Source organism: Notamacropus eugenii, chromosome 1 (assembly GCF_028372415.1).
Source record: "Notamacropus eugenii isolate mMacEug1 chromosome 1, mMacEug1.pri_v2, whole genome shotgun sequence".
Taxonomy (NCBI): domain Eukaryota; kingdom Metazoa; phylum Chordata; class Mammalia; order Diprotodontia; family Macropodidae; genus Notamacropus; species Notamacropus eugenii.
The window spans coordinates 501776463-501792738 of NC_092872.1; the positions used below are offsets into that span (position 1 = coordinate 501776463).

A 16276-nucleotide genomic window follows, 5' to 3' on the forward strand; every position below is an offset into this window, starting at 1 on the left:
TCTCTCTCTCTCTGTCTTCTTCTCTTTGCCTTTGTCTCTCTCTCTCTTCCCCCCGTCCATCTCTCTGTCTCTGTCTGTCTGTCTCTTTTCCCAACCAGCCCCCATGGATTCAATTATCATATCATATTATCAATTCATCATACCAATGAATCCCACCAGCCCTAATCTCTCCTGAGCTCTACCCTCACATCACCAAATGCTCCTTGGACACATTTCCATAGGCATCTCAAACTCAATATATCTACAACACATCTTTGTTCTCAAACTTACCCCTTTTTCCAAATGTCCCACTTTTGGTCAGAGGCAACACCATCTTTCGAGTCACCCAGGTTCCCAAACTCATAGTCATCCTAGATTCTTTATTCTCTATCACCCCACATATTCAACAATTTGTAGAATATTGCCATTTCTTCCCAACTAAACATTTCCTGCACCATGACCCTATTTCTGACATTGATTACCTCTTATCTTTATTACTACAACAGCCTCTTTTTTTTAAAAGTATAATATGTATAATATCCTTTGGTGGAAAGTAAACTCCTAGGGGACAGGCTTTTTCCCCTCCATTTTTGTCTTCATATCACCAATATCTAGCATAGCAGTTGTCATAATGGTAAGCACTTTGCAAATACTTTTTGATGGACACACTGGGAATGACCTATTGCTTCAGTCTCAGAAATGGGGAAGATTTGGCTTGGTAGGGGGAAAAGAGAACATCTCCAGCATGTAGGAAACTCATGTCATTGGCCATAAAATAATTTCTCTTAGGAGTCATCTACTAGACAGATCTAGGGGGTGAGGGAGGTTTCTCTTATGGAGTTCAAAATGTCCTTTTGGGCAGGTGGAATTACTCCATAAGAAGATGGAGCTGCCAGAGACTTAATCCACTCATATAAGAAGGATAAAAGTATCCATCTGACTCACATACAACAATAAGAAATGGCAGGCTATGTTCATTTCAGGGTCCCTTATATTATGGGGTACTTCTGTCTCTTATGGTGATACTGTGGTACCATTTGGAGGAAAGCAGAGCCATTTGTTGTGACGTTAACTTCAATCATCTCCACTGTTCCTTACCTTATATAAGAATTGGTCATTAATCTATCCAATCTCTCAAAGGCATTTTATGCCTTTTTAAAATAAGTTTCATAAATGAGTTTTATAATTTTATGAGTTTTATAAATTTACTTTGCAACGTACAGGGTAGCATGGCTTTTTGCTTTACAACTCTTGAAATTATCTCCTTTGAGCTTTGGAATGGGGAGTGTTAGTTCCAGTAGCTCTAAATCACTGACCAGCTCTATATCCACCCTGTCCATCCATCCTCATGATTTTCTAGAATTGAAATGCATTCATCGTTAGTCTTCTTCTTTCCACTTGACCCTTAGATCTGAAATATTGAACTTGGAGCCCTGGAGATCTCAGAGCTAGATACTTGAGCAGGAAAAGCAGGAAGGCAGACTTCCTGAGCTGTGGGAAGTGAGCAGTCTAGCCTGGGAGGCTCATGAGATTTGCTGTAATATAAAAGGCTGGAATATGTGCTGTCAACCACCTGGGCTCCCCTTTTACACCCAGGGTCTGATAATGCTAAAACAAGACAGAGGTGTTTTAAAAGGCAGGCTCTGTCTACGTCATATCCTGATACACAGTCCAGAAGCCCATCACACATTGGGATCATTGAAGAGATTCATTGCACCCTCAGACCCAGCATGGTAGGGGGCTGGAGTGATCTTCTGTACAACACCATATGGTAGAAGCAAGGTTAAGTCAGATGATTAATGTGGCATTGGCAATGCTGATGATTCAGAATTTAATCTCTTCTAAAAGTTAAAGTATTTGCCTCAAAATAATAGAGATGAAAATGATATTAAGGACAAGATAGTCCAATCCTCTTACTTTACAAATAAGCAAACTGAAGCCTAGAGAGGGGAAGTAACATCCAAGACCCAGAAGTTGATCAGTGAGATGTAACTGGATCCCAAGGCCAGTGGTCTTTAGATTTTGCCATGGAGAAACATCCATATCTGCCCCTTTAAACATGGGCACTGAAGGACTTTTTTTTTTTTTAATCTCCTTCAGCTGTTGCAGGGAATAATCTCTGAGACTGAAGCATTGAAGATTTCCTTTCTGAGATGACTTTTCTGCTGTCAAAGAGACATTTAAGAGGAAATGAAAAGGCTAGAGGATGCATATCTAGGAACTAGAGAAAATAGGGAAAGACAATGGATTTACAGCTTTAGAGAAAGGGATTTAATCAGAATGTAAGGGCACAAGGAATGATTGATGAGTTACATGGTCTCTCTTGACCAAAGATGAGGCAAGACTTATAGATAGGAAGAGCTAGAAGGGACATTAGTTCAACTCTCTTATGAGAAAACTGAGGTCTAAGAAGGGAAGTCAAATTGTGAGACAGCAGTAAAGGTGAGGTTAGAAACCAACACTCCCAATTCCCATTCCAAGACTCCTTTCACCATAGCTCACTCCTTTCAGATGCTTACATGGTAGGAGGCCCGCTCTTCTCTGTCCATGGGTCTAGTTACATACATCCGTCCTGACATAGAGTCAATATTGAAAACTTCCATGGGTGGTTGGTCAGCTCCAACTCCAGTGATGCTATATCGGATAGGAATATCATTATCCTTGTCAGATCGAATCTGAAAGACAAAAGTAAACAGGAAAATGCTGTAAACTTGGAGATGATGAGAAAAAGCAGTATCTTAAAAAAAAAATTCAATTCAAAATTCTCTTGTACCATCCATTCCCTCTGCCACCCAATTGAGACAGCAAGAAATAGGATACCCATTCATTACACATATGAAATCATGCAAAAAAAAATTATCCATGTTGCAAAAGAGAAGCAATGAAAATAAACTTAAAAAATTATGTTTCAACCTATACTCAGAGAGTGCCAAGTCTCTGTCTGGAGGTGGACAGCATTTATCATCATGAATCCTTTGGAACTATCATGAATCATTGTATTGATCAGAGTAGCCAAGTCTCTCACAGTAGATTTTCAGTACATCACTGCTCTTTCTGTGTATAGTGTTCTTGTAGCTCTGCTCACTTCACTTAGAATCAGCCGGTACAAGCCTTCCCAGGTTTTTCTGAAACTACCTCCTGCATCATTTCTTTTAACATAATAATATTCCATCACAATCATATGCCACAACTTGTTCAGCTATTCCTCAGTTGATGGGCATCATCTCAGTTTCTAATTCTTTGCTATTACAAAAAAAATGGCTACTATAAATATTTTTTGTATACATGGGTCTTTTTCCATTTTCTTTTATCTCTTTTGGGTACAGATTATGTAGCAATATTAGTGGATCAAAGGATATGCACATTTTTATAGCCCTTTGGGCACAGTTCGAAATTGTTCTCCAGAATGGTTGGACCAGTTCACAACTCCACCAAAAGGGCATTAGTGTCTCTATTTTTCCACATCCCCTCCAGCATTTGTCGTTTTCCTTTTCTGTCATGTTAGCCAATTCGATAGGTGTGAAGTGACATCTAAAAGTAACATCTTAACAGCACTGCCAGCTAAGATTTTCATTTACAGTTGAACTCTCAAGACACCAGGGTAAAGTAACCATTAATCAATCAAAAAATTCTTATTGAAGCCTCTATCAGACCTAGCTCTTTGTACTATGAGAAATAAAAAGTATAAGGCATGCTGGTCCCATCCTTCATGACCTTACAGATTAGTTGAAGATGTGATAAAAGGTAATAAAAGATATTATTAATAATAATAACATTTATAATTATAGTAATGATGAAAATAATAGCCAGCAATTATATAGTGCTTTAAGGTTTGTATAGTGCTTCACAAATATTATCTCACTTGATCCTTGAAATAATCCAGGAGGTCGGAGGTATGATTGTCCCCATTTTATAGATGAGGAAACTGAGGCAGACAGGGATGAGATGACTTGCCTAGTGTCACACAGCCAGTAAGTATGTGAGGCCAGATTTGAATTATGGTCTTCCTGACTCCAGGACCAGAGAGGCCTCTATTCCACCACCTAACTATTTCTAAGGGGGGGTGGTGTAAGTGATTTGACCAAGGTCACCCTGGCAGTAAGCAGAACTGAGATTTGAATCCATGCCCCTTGATTCTAAATCCAGGTCTATATCTACCATACATAGTTCTTCAATTTTAATAAATAGGGTACAGAGCCACACCACTTTTGATATAAAGGCAAAAAATAAAACTGCAACTCACTGTCAAATCATAGCATGTACTAAACTGGCATATAGATCCCTGAGGCAGCTGTTGACATAGAGAAGCCCCTAATGCCTGACCTTGCCCACTATTCACAGGAGCCTTGCTTCATATACAAGCTAGAGAGGTTAACTTTAGCTGATGATATGTTTTCAAAAGGATATTTTGAAGGGAATGGTCTCTTAAGTATTGAGTTATACAAACTTTGCGAACATATGCAAGAAAACAAATTTAGGGCAAATTTCCTCTATGGGAGAATAAAAAAACCTTTAAATTTGAAGGAATTTATCCAATCAGCAGTTTAAAGAAGGTTTTATATCTTTGAGGCAATTTTTGAGAGAAAACACAAGGTAATTCCAAGGTACTCCTCTCTCAGCCCCCTAATAACCACCAACCCCTCTTTGGAATGTCAGTGCAATCATACTCAGAGTTAGGAGGAACCTAAGAACATAAAACACAAAATCTGGGAGTGGGAAAAGATTTTAGAACATAGAAGGTTAGTGTTAGAAGGGATCTTTGTTGTTCAATCATTTTCAGTTGTGTCCAGCTCTTTGTGATCCCTTTTGGGATTCTCTTGGCAAAAATACTAGAATGATTTACCATTTCCTTCTTGAACTCATTTTACAGATGAGGAAACTGAGGCAAACAGGGTTAAATGACTTCCCCAGGGTCACACAGCTAGCAAGTGTCTGAGACTGGATTTGAACTTAGGATAATGAGTCTTCTTGACTTCAGGCCTGGCACTCTATCCACTGTGCCACCTAGCTGCCCCTGGAAGGGATCTACTGACACAAAACTCAGCATGTTAAAGCAGAACAATCCCTAGGGGTTCTCTTCCCTCCATTACACTTTACAGAAGAAGAAACTGAAGCCCAGAGAAGGAAAGAGACTTGCCCAAATTTATTAATCACACTTTCTTGTGATTTCTTTTCACTGAACAGACAAACTGACTGGACTTTATTATCACAGTACATCTGCAAATAGATTTTAACCAGTACCAGCGGCTGTTTTAGGATTAAAGGCACACAATGAATGGTTGGCGTCATCATATTGATGCCCACCATTGGGTACCCTCTCCTTCTAGGAGTAAGGAAGGAGAACGAATAAACTCAGTACACCTGAGGAACTCTTGGCTAGATGTGGAACATAAAGTCATCATTTTTCACTCCGGAAGGGTACAAGTCCATGCCTTTGGGTCTACAAAGGTACCTGCCCATCCCTTGGCTCTTCTCTTTCAGTTTGATTCCTTCACTAAAAGCATCCCATGAAGGACAATGCCATAAGGGGAGAAGCCTTGGTTATTTTCCCTGTAAGGTGGATATATGGCTCAGTGAAATTGGCTCAGTCATTTTTTTCTGGATTTTTTTTTTTTTTTTACTTTTTTAAGGTGAAGACAATGGATACTCCAAACCTGTGAGTTTCAAAAAAGGTGAGGAAATCAAGCCTGTAGGCATCCCAATATCTGGTCCTGCATTGGGGTTTTGAAGCCAGTCTACCAAATATTCATGTCCCAAGAAGCAAAAGAGACTTCTGGGAATGAACTTTGGGATGCAGCTCAGTGTTAGCTAAGATAAGAATTTATCTAGCGGTGATATCACATTCAGATGTGAATTCGATGGGGCCATTGTTATGTCAGAAGTAAGTTTGAACCCACTCTTCCCAGAAACTAACATAGTCGAGGAATGATTGTTCACCCAAAGTGTTGGGGATGGGGGGGGGGGGGCGGAATGGCTACACTTGTGTTCATTTTAAATCCAGAAAGTAAACATTTTTTGTAAAAGCAAAGTAATGATAATAAGAAGAAACATGAGAATAGTTTATAATGATGATAGGATGAGAGAAACATTCAGGAATAGTAATACTGTGGGCATGCCATCACACGGTATGCCCCATATTTTCCTTTTAGCCTCATCTGGCCTTTTCTTCTTCACTAGCATCACACAATCTTTTCACCACTTTTCACCACCTACTCACACTGCAGTCAGGCTAGTGGGAGTAATAATGTAACATTTCCAATCCATTTATTCTTGTTCTTCTAAATACCTTTTCAGAAATGTTAGCTCACAGTGAAACTTGTAGCTATTATACCCTTCTCCCACCAAAGGTAAAACTGTCTGGGGGAAGTCTCCACTACTCATGGTAAACAGCTCCCTCTTCTTTCTCCTCCTTCCCTGTACTCCTCTCTAGGGGCTTCCTTCTGCCTTTGAGTCCTGTTGTGTTTTTCTCTGGCAGAGGCATGCTCCTACTTATTCCACCCAAGTCTACACTAGTCACATGCCTAAATCACACCTGCAAATTTGGCCTCATGAGGAGGAACTTTCAAATGTCTTTCCAGATCATCACAGTGAGAATCATCCTGTTGCCTTCTGTCATTATTGAATTTACATTTTGTTCTCTGCTTCCCGCCTTCATTCATGGTCACCTTGCTAACAGTATTGGTTAGCACTAGAAATGACTGGAATTGAGTCTACATTATACCTCTTGGTGTCACACTGAAGGTCACTGTATGGTGTCCTCTCCTTTAAGAAAAAAAATGCAGCCATTTCAGGCCATCAATATATACGAAAAAAAGCCTGGATGTGCAAACTGAAAAACATCCAGGAAATATATTGAAACACATGCTTAAAGCATAATGTGATCCTTTCAGGAAACATTGATGGAATATAGGTCTTCTCTTCGCAGCAGGTTCAACCTCTCATTTCATTGGGGTTCAGCTTCTATACAGAAGGATTTCTTTGCACATTTTACATTAGTGCTAATAATGAAGTAACTGAGAAGTCGTTTTTGTTCAGATAAGGAAAAACTCCTACTAGATATGGTCTATGGTGCCAAGAAAATGGATTAGATCAAACTCTTTTGAAAAGAAAAGGTGACATAATGACAAATGTTTCAGATTTGAAGTTGGCAGCCTACCATCCAATGTTACCATCTCCTATATCATCACCTTACTCCAGGATTTCATACATCAAAGGATCATAAATCGAGAGATTGAAGAGTTTTCAGAGTCTACCAAGCCCAATCTCCTTATTTTATAGATGAGAAAACTGGGCCTAGCTTACTGTCTTGTTCAAGGTCACACAGATGGCAAATTGGCAAGGCTAGGATTTGAACTCTGTCCTCTGAATTAAAATTCACCTCTCTGTTTATTACACCATAATTTAATTCAATTAAGCAAACATTTATTAGGCACCTACTATCTCCAGGGTACTGTGCTAGGTCCTAGGGATTTAAAACAAAAAAAAACAAAACAGTCTTTGCCCTTAAGAAACTTGGGTTCTCTTGAGGGATATAACCCCCAAATCAGTAAATAATGGACCTTTTAAGAAGGGAGAGGGCATTAAAAAGAAGTTCAATATTCTCCATTTCTAGTTCAATTCAGACTGCCCAGAGTGGGCTAAAGGATGTTGGAGATGAGATGTTTCCACAGAAATTTCCTGAGGCACCATGAGAATGGGGCCTTGGATGGGAAGAGAAAGACTTCAGTAAAGAGACATAATGAGGTTGGTAAGGATAAGAGGGAGACAGGCAGAAGACTGGGCTTTATACATAGCATCAAGTCTAGGAAAGGCCAGAGACAAAGGTGTTGATATCTGTATATTGTGGTTCTACAGTCTGAATCACTGGGATCTGAGGGAATGGGGAGAACTGATTGTCCAAGGCCAAGGAGAGGAGTGAGCAGGTAGGATAAAGAAGGTGTCTGAACTCCAGCAAAGAGCCCTCTCATGACTTTTCTTCCTCAGAGAGCTGAGCACCTGTGTGGCTTTTTAAGTAGGACAGCAAGTGAAAGGATAGGCTATTCCCCTCAACCCCATGTTTTGATGAGTTCTGGACAATTCCTGTGTACCTCCATTATCTCTTTCATGGGATAGTGTCCAGTCTAATGCCGTGGGCTTCCCGGGTCCTCTTACCTATCTCAGGTCTTTGGTGGCCAGCCAGATAAACAAATGAGAGAAGAGACCTCCAGAGTCAAACAGAGGTGTAGGCTTTATTCTGGATACAAGCTACATGTCAGCATGCAGGGCAAGTTCCCCCCATGGGAGTCTTCTCCTTCCTTCCCGAGGAGCAAGGAAAAAAGACCAACAACAATTCTCAGGCTTTCCTATCCCCATTTAAGCTCTTCCAGCTGCATAGTTCTCTCATGGACCACATGCTCTCAGCCCCTTAGCCAATTAACAAAAGGTGTGCTCAGACCACGGATTAATCTCAAGGGTGGGATGCTCTCCCCAGCAAGTTTCCACTGAGAAGAGGTGGAAAACGAGATAACTCATGTTTCACTCCTCAATTCCCAGCTGTTCTCTGGGGGGTCTTGTGAGAGCTCAAGAAGCCCTCACCTTTACCTGACCCGAGACCGTTCACGTGAGAACTGAACTTACCTTAACAGGATAGTAGTAGCCACACTGGGGCATTTCAATGTGCTTATCAAGGTACAAACTTCTTGAGACTTGGGATAGAGATGAGTAGTTGATGATAGCTGTGATGATGCATGATGATATGCTCTATGTACCGACATTATGCTACTTTTTAAATGAGGAAATTTAACTGCAACTCTCTTAGAATAATCACATTTTAAAACAGAATCTTTTTGCCAAATAATCACCTTGAATTCTGACCATCATACTTCACCAGCCTAACCCTCCAGTGACTATTCAGAAAATCTTTTAGAAATATGGAAAGGCATTAGGAGACTGTTATGCGGGGTTTGCCTATACAGTTGATCAGCACAGTCTTTCACAGAATGCTATGAATTCTCCCATAGTTTACCATATTAAAAAGAAATACTGTGTGAGAGAATTCACCCAGATCAGAGGAGAGCAGTTTTCCCCTTGATTTGTGTCTGGAAAATGAGAAAAACATAACACCAGCATATGATGGAGCTATGAATAAAGAACACACACACACATTTCAATCTCTTAGCTCACTTTTTATGATGCAACGGAGAATGATGCTTTTTTGCATTTGTTATTAAAGGACAGAACAGATGGTAAAAGGTTAGTTTAAAGTGATGTCTTCATTAAAATAACTTACGATGCCCAGTGATTGTGCTCATCCAGGGATTTTGGCTCTGAACCCAGGATGAAGCTTTTATCCCCAGGAATATGTAGGATTCTAGAATACAGGATTCTGGAAAACTCTCCCCAAAGGAGGAGATATTTTCCTAATTTAAAATGAACTTGAAGACAGAGGAAAGTCACAATTTTAATTTTTTACTCATGTGACAGACTTCCTCTTAGAAAAATGAATATACCCCCTTTTCACAGTACTCAATGGATCTAGGAGTAAAAAAAGAAACAAAGAAAAAAAGGGACATGTCCACATTCCAAGTGAAACCACAGAATGTCAAAGCAGAAAGGGGATTGTGAGATCATATAATCCAAGCTGCTCATTAAAGAACAAATTTTTTTTAAAGATTACTGGTACCTTTTTGTTTTTCTTTTAGACATTTCCAGATATACTCTTGCCTCTTATCCCCAAAATGACCCTTCCATGTTAATAAAGAGAAATAGTCAAAATAGTTAAGCAAAAGCACTTGATATAGCAACTATGACTGAGAGTATAAACAACATTCCACTCCCACAATCCCCCACATCTCCAAAAAGAGTAGGGTATTGGAAGAATCTATGAGAAACAAGAGGTAGGGAGAATTATGGGATGTAAAATGGATAATTTTGATCACATTAAATTTAAAAGGTTTTGCACAAACAAAACCAATGCAGCCAAGATTAGAAGGAATATAGGAAACTTGAAAAAAATTTTACAGCAAATTTCTCCAATAAAGGATTCATTACTTAAATATATAGAGAACTAAGTCAAATTTATAAGAATTTGAGTCATTCCCCAACTGATAAATAGTCAAAGGACATGAACAGTCAGTTTTCAGAAATATAAAAATCAAAAGAAGTCACTTAACCTTTATTTGCCTTAATTTCCTCATTGTTAGAAAGGGAATAGCAGCTACTTCTCCAAGCTGCTGTGAAGATGAAATAAGATGATAACTTAGTAAATACTTTATAAATGTTACTTATCATTATTACTTTTAGTACAGTGCAATAATATTCCATTACATACATGTACCACAATTTGTTAAACTATTATTTGACTGATGGAAAATTACTCTCTTTCTAGGTTTTTGCTACCACAAAATGTTAATGTCATCATTGTACAGATGAGAAAACTGAGGCCCAAGTTGCCTATTTCTGTAGCATCACCCCTCCATAAAGGACAAAGCTTTGAAAAGGAAGATCATGTCAGACAATCCATTGTTTAGCCAAAATCCATGATAACATGAGATTCCTAATTTCACGAAGACTATCTCTAACTTGTAATATCTATATTGCCTCTAGCTCTCATCTTTGTCTCAGGCCCCAGATCTTGGCATTCTCAAGAAATTATTCTTCCTGAGTTGGCCTCTTGAGTGATTCAGAAACCAAAGAAATCTCCCCAAATGAAAGCATCACATCCATTTATCTTGGAAAAGCTCTTATACCCTGAACTCAAGGAAGAGTGGGGAAGAATACTGGAGGACATGAGTTCAAATCCCATCTCTGATGCTCACTGCCTATATGATCTTGGCTAAGTCCCTTAACCTGCTTGGCCTTTGGTTTCCTCACATAAAATGAAGAGATATCTGAGCTCCCTAGATCTGTGATTCTATGATCCTATAAGCAAATAAAAGGAAATAATTGACCATCCAATCTGACCTCCAGCCTTTGCCGCTACTCTTTACCTCCAACCATCCTCCTCCTTATGACCTTTATAGAAAGGACCAAAGGTTTGTACACAGCAGTAGTTGGACTCTTCCCTAGGAGGTACAGACTGGGATTAATTTCCCATGGGGAAAACCTGAAACAACAATTCCCTTGAACATCAAGTCCTATAGAAAAGCTTGACCCTAATGATTTTTTTTAAAGATTATAAAATATACTGAAAAAGAAAGCAAATGATGCAATATTGGCCTCAGCGATGGTACCAATGGAGCAAAGAAGGAACTGTTGAAATGCTGAATAACTTCAAACTTTGAGCATACTCGATAAAAGGAGCAAAGAAAATCTGATTTTAAATGAGGTTTCAGGCTGCTAGTGCTTATGTATTTTTGGTCCATTATAACAAGATCATAAAGATGATTAAGGAGTGAAGCAGGGAGGCCAGAAGTCAAGACCTCCACGGGCATTTACTGGTCATTCCTCCTCCTTTCCTGAAGTTCAGTCTTTTTATCTGAAATACAAGAATGAAAACTGTGCCAAGAAGACAAGTGAAATGCTTTGATTTTTATACAAAGGATTGGATTTCTGAATAAGTTTCATAAAGATCAGAAAACAGCTGACTGATATCAAAATGGGAGATTCATGCCTCAGATAGGGTTTGAGCTAGAGATGTAGCATGACCTCATGGATAAAGTGCAGCTGGTCTTGGAGCCAGGAAGACCTGGGTTTGACTCTCCCTCAAAGATTTATTGGCTGCATTGCTCTAGGTAAATCATTTAACCTCTCGGTGCCTCAGTCCCTTATTTGTAAATTGAAGGAGGAAGGCTCAGTGATCTGTAAGGTCCCTTCCAGTTCTAAACCTATGAATCTTTGGGCTTCTTTCAACTCTGACATTCTACAATCCTATGAACATGTCCTTTACAAGGACAAGGGCAAAAGAAGATAGAGGGTACCAAGTTCTAAAGGAATTTTAGGTCAATCGAGATATCCTTTGAGGTATCACGGGAACTGAACAGAAACTACTTTATTCTTTGTGGCTACTATGGCCTGTTAGGATAACTTTCTTCTGACATTTTGCCTTCACTATGGCCTAGCGGTAGGAAGATTAGTTTATAGAGACACATTTTCCAGCTTTCGTCAGGGTGGCTGCCATTTGTTCCAAGAACATTTTTACCATGACTCTTCTTATGCTTCCACATAGACTCAAAGTCAAGGTCTCCTTGGTACTGCTGCCTCACATCTGTTCTCTGGCCTACCTGGCCCTGACCCTGTTGTTGCCTGTGGATCACACTTGGGTTCCTATTAGCTATCTGCATTTGTAACTGCTTGCCTTGCTTTGTCTTTCTGACATCTGGGTTATCCTGGTTCTTGCCCACCTGCTTTGTTTCTTAGCCGCTGATTTATTGTGACCTTCAGTATCTAAGCCCTAACTTCTTATTTGCTTGCTACATGTCTGACTTGCCATTGGGCCCTGACCTTCAGTTTATGTAGGTGTTCTGATTATGCTTTTTTGTTGGCCCACGGTCTGCAATCACTTTACCATATGCTCTGATCTCATACCCTGTTTTTTCACTTGTTATCCACCTTATAACACAAGGTCCTGGGGTCAATAGTTTGCTTCTTCCCAGAATTCAAGCTACAAAAAGGGACAGTAGTTTTTCTTTATGGGAATCAGGATAACATCTAGCCAAGGGGTCAGCATGTTCTCTAACCTTGAGGGATTCAACAGTGCCTCTCAGGGCTACTCTGCTAGGTAGCTAGTGGGCTTAAAGGGAAAAGGAAAAGAAATCAATGGAAGAAACAAAGGAATGGGAAGAAATAAAGAGAATCATAGAATCACAAAATTGAAGTGCTCTGCACACAGTAGACACTTAAATATTTAGAGTTTGAATTCCAGAATGCTGCAGTTGAAAGACAACTCTCTTAAAGCAAGGTTCTTAACATGGGGTCTGCAAATTTATCTTTTAAAATGTATATGTTTTTAATAACAGTATTTCAAAATAATTGGCTTCCTCCACAATCTTATGTATTTGATTTTATGCATTTAAAAACATTCTGAGAACTGAGTTCATAAGGTTCACCAGATTGCCAAAGGGGTCCATGACATTAAAAAAAAAATTAAAAACCATGGCCTTAAAGGTCACTTAATCCAAATCTCTTTTTGCTTTGAAAAAAAACTCAAACCACTGAGTACTAGTAAGTGAAAGCAACCTATTTAAGATTGCACAGATAGAAAGAAAAGAGAAAAAAAATAAAAGGGAAAAAGAGAAGGGGAAGTAGAGGAGTAAGTTATTTTTTGTTCAAAACTTTGTGATATGTGATTCTCATTAGCAAAGATGGGGGACTGTGGAAGTGACTTCTATATCTATCTGTCCATCAGACCATGTTCTACTTCCAATTTCACCACACCATCCAGCTGGGCCACAGTACCATTTCTCCTATAGCTTTTGCCCTACTTCTCTTCTCCAGGATCACCCTTTCTCATAGAATCCATGCCTCTGGCCACGGGAAAGTTAATGCTGTTACTTTTGGAACTCTGCCCTGAGGCCAAACAGTTCTGATTGAGGACTAAATTCTTAAGCCTTAATGTATCTCCTCCTCACCCCTAAAGTTTTCCACTTCTTGCTCTGGGTATAATAACCAAAACAACAGGACCCTTATTTCTAGAAATGGCGGGTTAGCTGGTTGACTTTCCTGTGAATTCATCCCAGGCACCAGTTCCTTGTGGTCTATCACAGCCTCACTTTTTGTATTCATACCCATAGGGCAAAGACCTGTGTCTGACATGAAGTAACTTCCTTATAAATGCTCACTCATTTATTCATTCATTCATTCATCAGTCCATTCATTCTTTCATTCTCAATTTTAGTTCTAGGAAGGACTTTAGATGTTATTTAGTCCTCACTCCCATTTTGCAGATGAATAAATGGAGTCCCAGAAAGCAGAAGTGCTCAAAGTCACATAATTGCTAAGGGAAAGAGTGGGGTCTCAAACCCAGATTCTGTCACTCCAAAATGGAATATTCTTTCACTGTACCAAAAAGATAATTCCAGACTTGTTAGTTCAGGTGTCAGATATATTGTAAATGAAGATAGAATAAAGGCTTACTCCACATAGGTACTGGTTAGTTTAACACAGAAAAAAATGTTCAGCTTTTTAGCCATTCATTTCACAAAAGGCAAGTTGGGTGGCAGAAGGGATAGAGTGCAAACCCTGGAGTCAGGAAGAGTTCACATTTAGCCTTAGACACTTAGCAGCCCAGCGACACTGGGCAAATCACAAAGTCTCTCTCTGCCCCAGTTTCCTCATCTGTAAAATGAGGATAAAAATAGCAGCTATTTCCCAGGTTACTTGTGAGGTAAAACAAAATGATGTTCGTAAAACATCTTACAAATTTTAAAGTGCTATATAAATGCTATTATTCTTATTCTGACTGTTGTTATTTGTCCTAAGGGAAAATAGCCTCAGTATAGTCCATATGGAAGTACAAGTCAAAGCACATATCGCAGAAACAAAACTTAGCACTAAAATTCTTGGCTCCATCAAATAGTTCAAACTCAAAAACAGACTATGTTCTTATCAATTCACATGACAATAAAGAAGATACATCGCCATCTGATTTGTTGCTATACCCCGAGGATGCTGCCAAGCATTCAAACTGTACTGCAGAAAGTGCAACTATGATGGGCTGGCCACATTTTTCAAATGCCAAACGTGCTTGCCTACAAAACTATTTTATGGAGGATTCACACAGGGCAAGTGCTCATGTGGTGGTCAGAAAAAGGGATACAGGGACACTCTCAAGGTCTCTCTTTAAAATATTGGTATTAATTGTGTGACATGGGAGACACTGGCACAGGACCACCCAGCATGGAGTGCCCTCATCAGAGAAGGTGTTGTGCTCTATGAGCAAAGCAGAATAGAAGTAGTTCAAAAGGAAGATGCACAGATTTAGAGAACCCACCCCAAATAGTCACATGTGCTTTTGTGCTTGACCTGTGGTAGAGCCGTTGGAGCTTCTATTGGTCTGATCAGCCATAGTCGAACCCATTGTAACTTGACTCTGATGTAGTGATGTCATTTTGGTCCTCTTCCAGAATGAAGGACAACAACCACATCCTGCGGGCCGGCCATTAGACCTTCCCATCTGACTTACAGTTGATACTTGGTATATTTGTTATCTCTCCCTATTAGAATGTGAGCCCCACTTGAGAACAGTGAGTGACTTGTCTTTCTGTTTATATCCCTAGTATTTAAAATAGTACTTTGCACATAGTAATCACTTAATAAAATGAATACTTTCAAATTCATTCATTCATACTGCTACTTACATACTACATATATACATTCATACTACATACATATACCCATTAATCTATCCATGTATCTATATATACACATAAAATGAAATATTTGTCCATAAAAGTTGGTGTGCTATTTCTTTTACATAAAACTTTTGGACTCAGGACTTTAATCTAAGCACTCCTGTGCTACTTCCTTCCATGCATACTGGAGAAAGGATGCCAAAACCCACTAGCTTGTTATCTTGTGCTGGTTTCTAAGCAGTAGAGGAGAAAAAGGTTTCATAAGAATGAAAGTAGGATTGCTTATGCAGACCAGTTAAGAGAATGAGGTTAAACCCAGAAAAGTTTAGAATGATGGAGTAGTAGGGCAGGCATGTTAGATGGAGGAAGGGACAGGACGAGACTTGGGATTTCATTTTATTGTAAATTTTTAGGCAAAGAAATTTCCTCTACCCATCCAGGTCACTCACCATCTTCTCTGCAACTTTGCCTTAGACAGTTGCTTGGAACACTAAGACAAGTGTCTTCCCAGGGTAACATGGCCTGGATATGTCAGAACCCATATGTCTCCTGGCTTGAAGGCTCATTCTCTATCCATTATGCCTCAACTGAAAGAACACTAAATTTGGAGTTAGAAGACCTAGGCACATTTTAACTTCTCTGCTAGTCACTTGTCTAACTTTTGGCAAGTCCCTTACTCTCTCTGAACCTGTTTTCCTATTAGTAAAATCAAATGATTGAACTAGATGAGGGTTAAGCTTCATTCTAACTCTGAACCTTCTGATACCGGGGCAATCTAGTACTCATCTACCCAGATGGCATTCATGAAACCTATTCAGCTCTCTCTGTCATAGAGGTCTTGACTGCATTTGATCTAAGTAGGTCTTCTCATATAAATATCTTTATCATAACCCTAAAAGAAACTTCAATTTATCATTCATTCAGAAGCTGGCACAAGACCCAAAAATTTCAGTCATCTGGTGCCTACTCTGAGAAGTCGCTTAAGGTAACAGGGAAGAGGAAGTCTCTAAATGCTGTTGAGTGGGAAA

At 39.4% G+C, this 16276-nt stretch overlaps 1 protein-coding gene across 1 annotated transcript in view; it reads right to left on the reverse strand.

The window, feature by feature from the left end:
- CDH4 (cadherin 4) overlaps positions 1 to 16276 on the reverse strand; it is a 1168514-nt gene that overhangs the window by 248746 nt on the left and 903492 nt on the right. The window contains exon 5 of the mRNA XM_072633380.1: positions 2499 to 2654. Within this exon, the coding sequence (XP_072489481.1) occupies positions 2499 to 2654 (156 nt within the window). The remainder of the gene's footprint in view (positions 1 to 2498; positions 2655 to 16276) is intronic.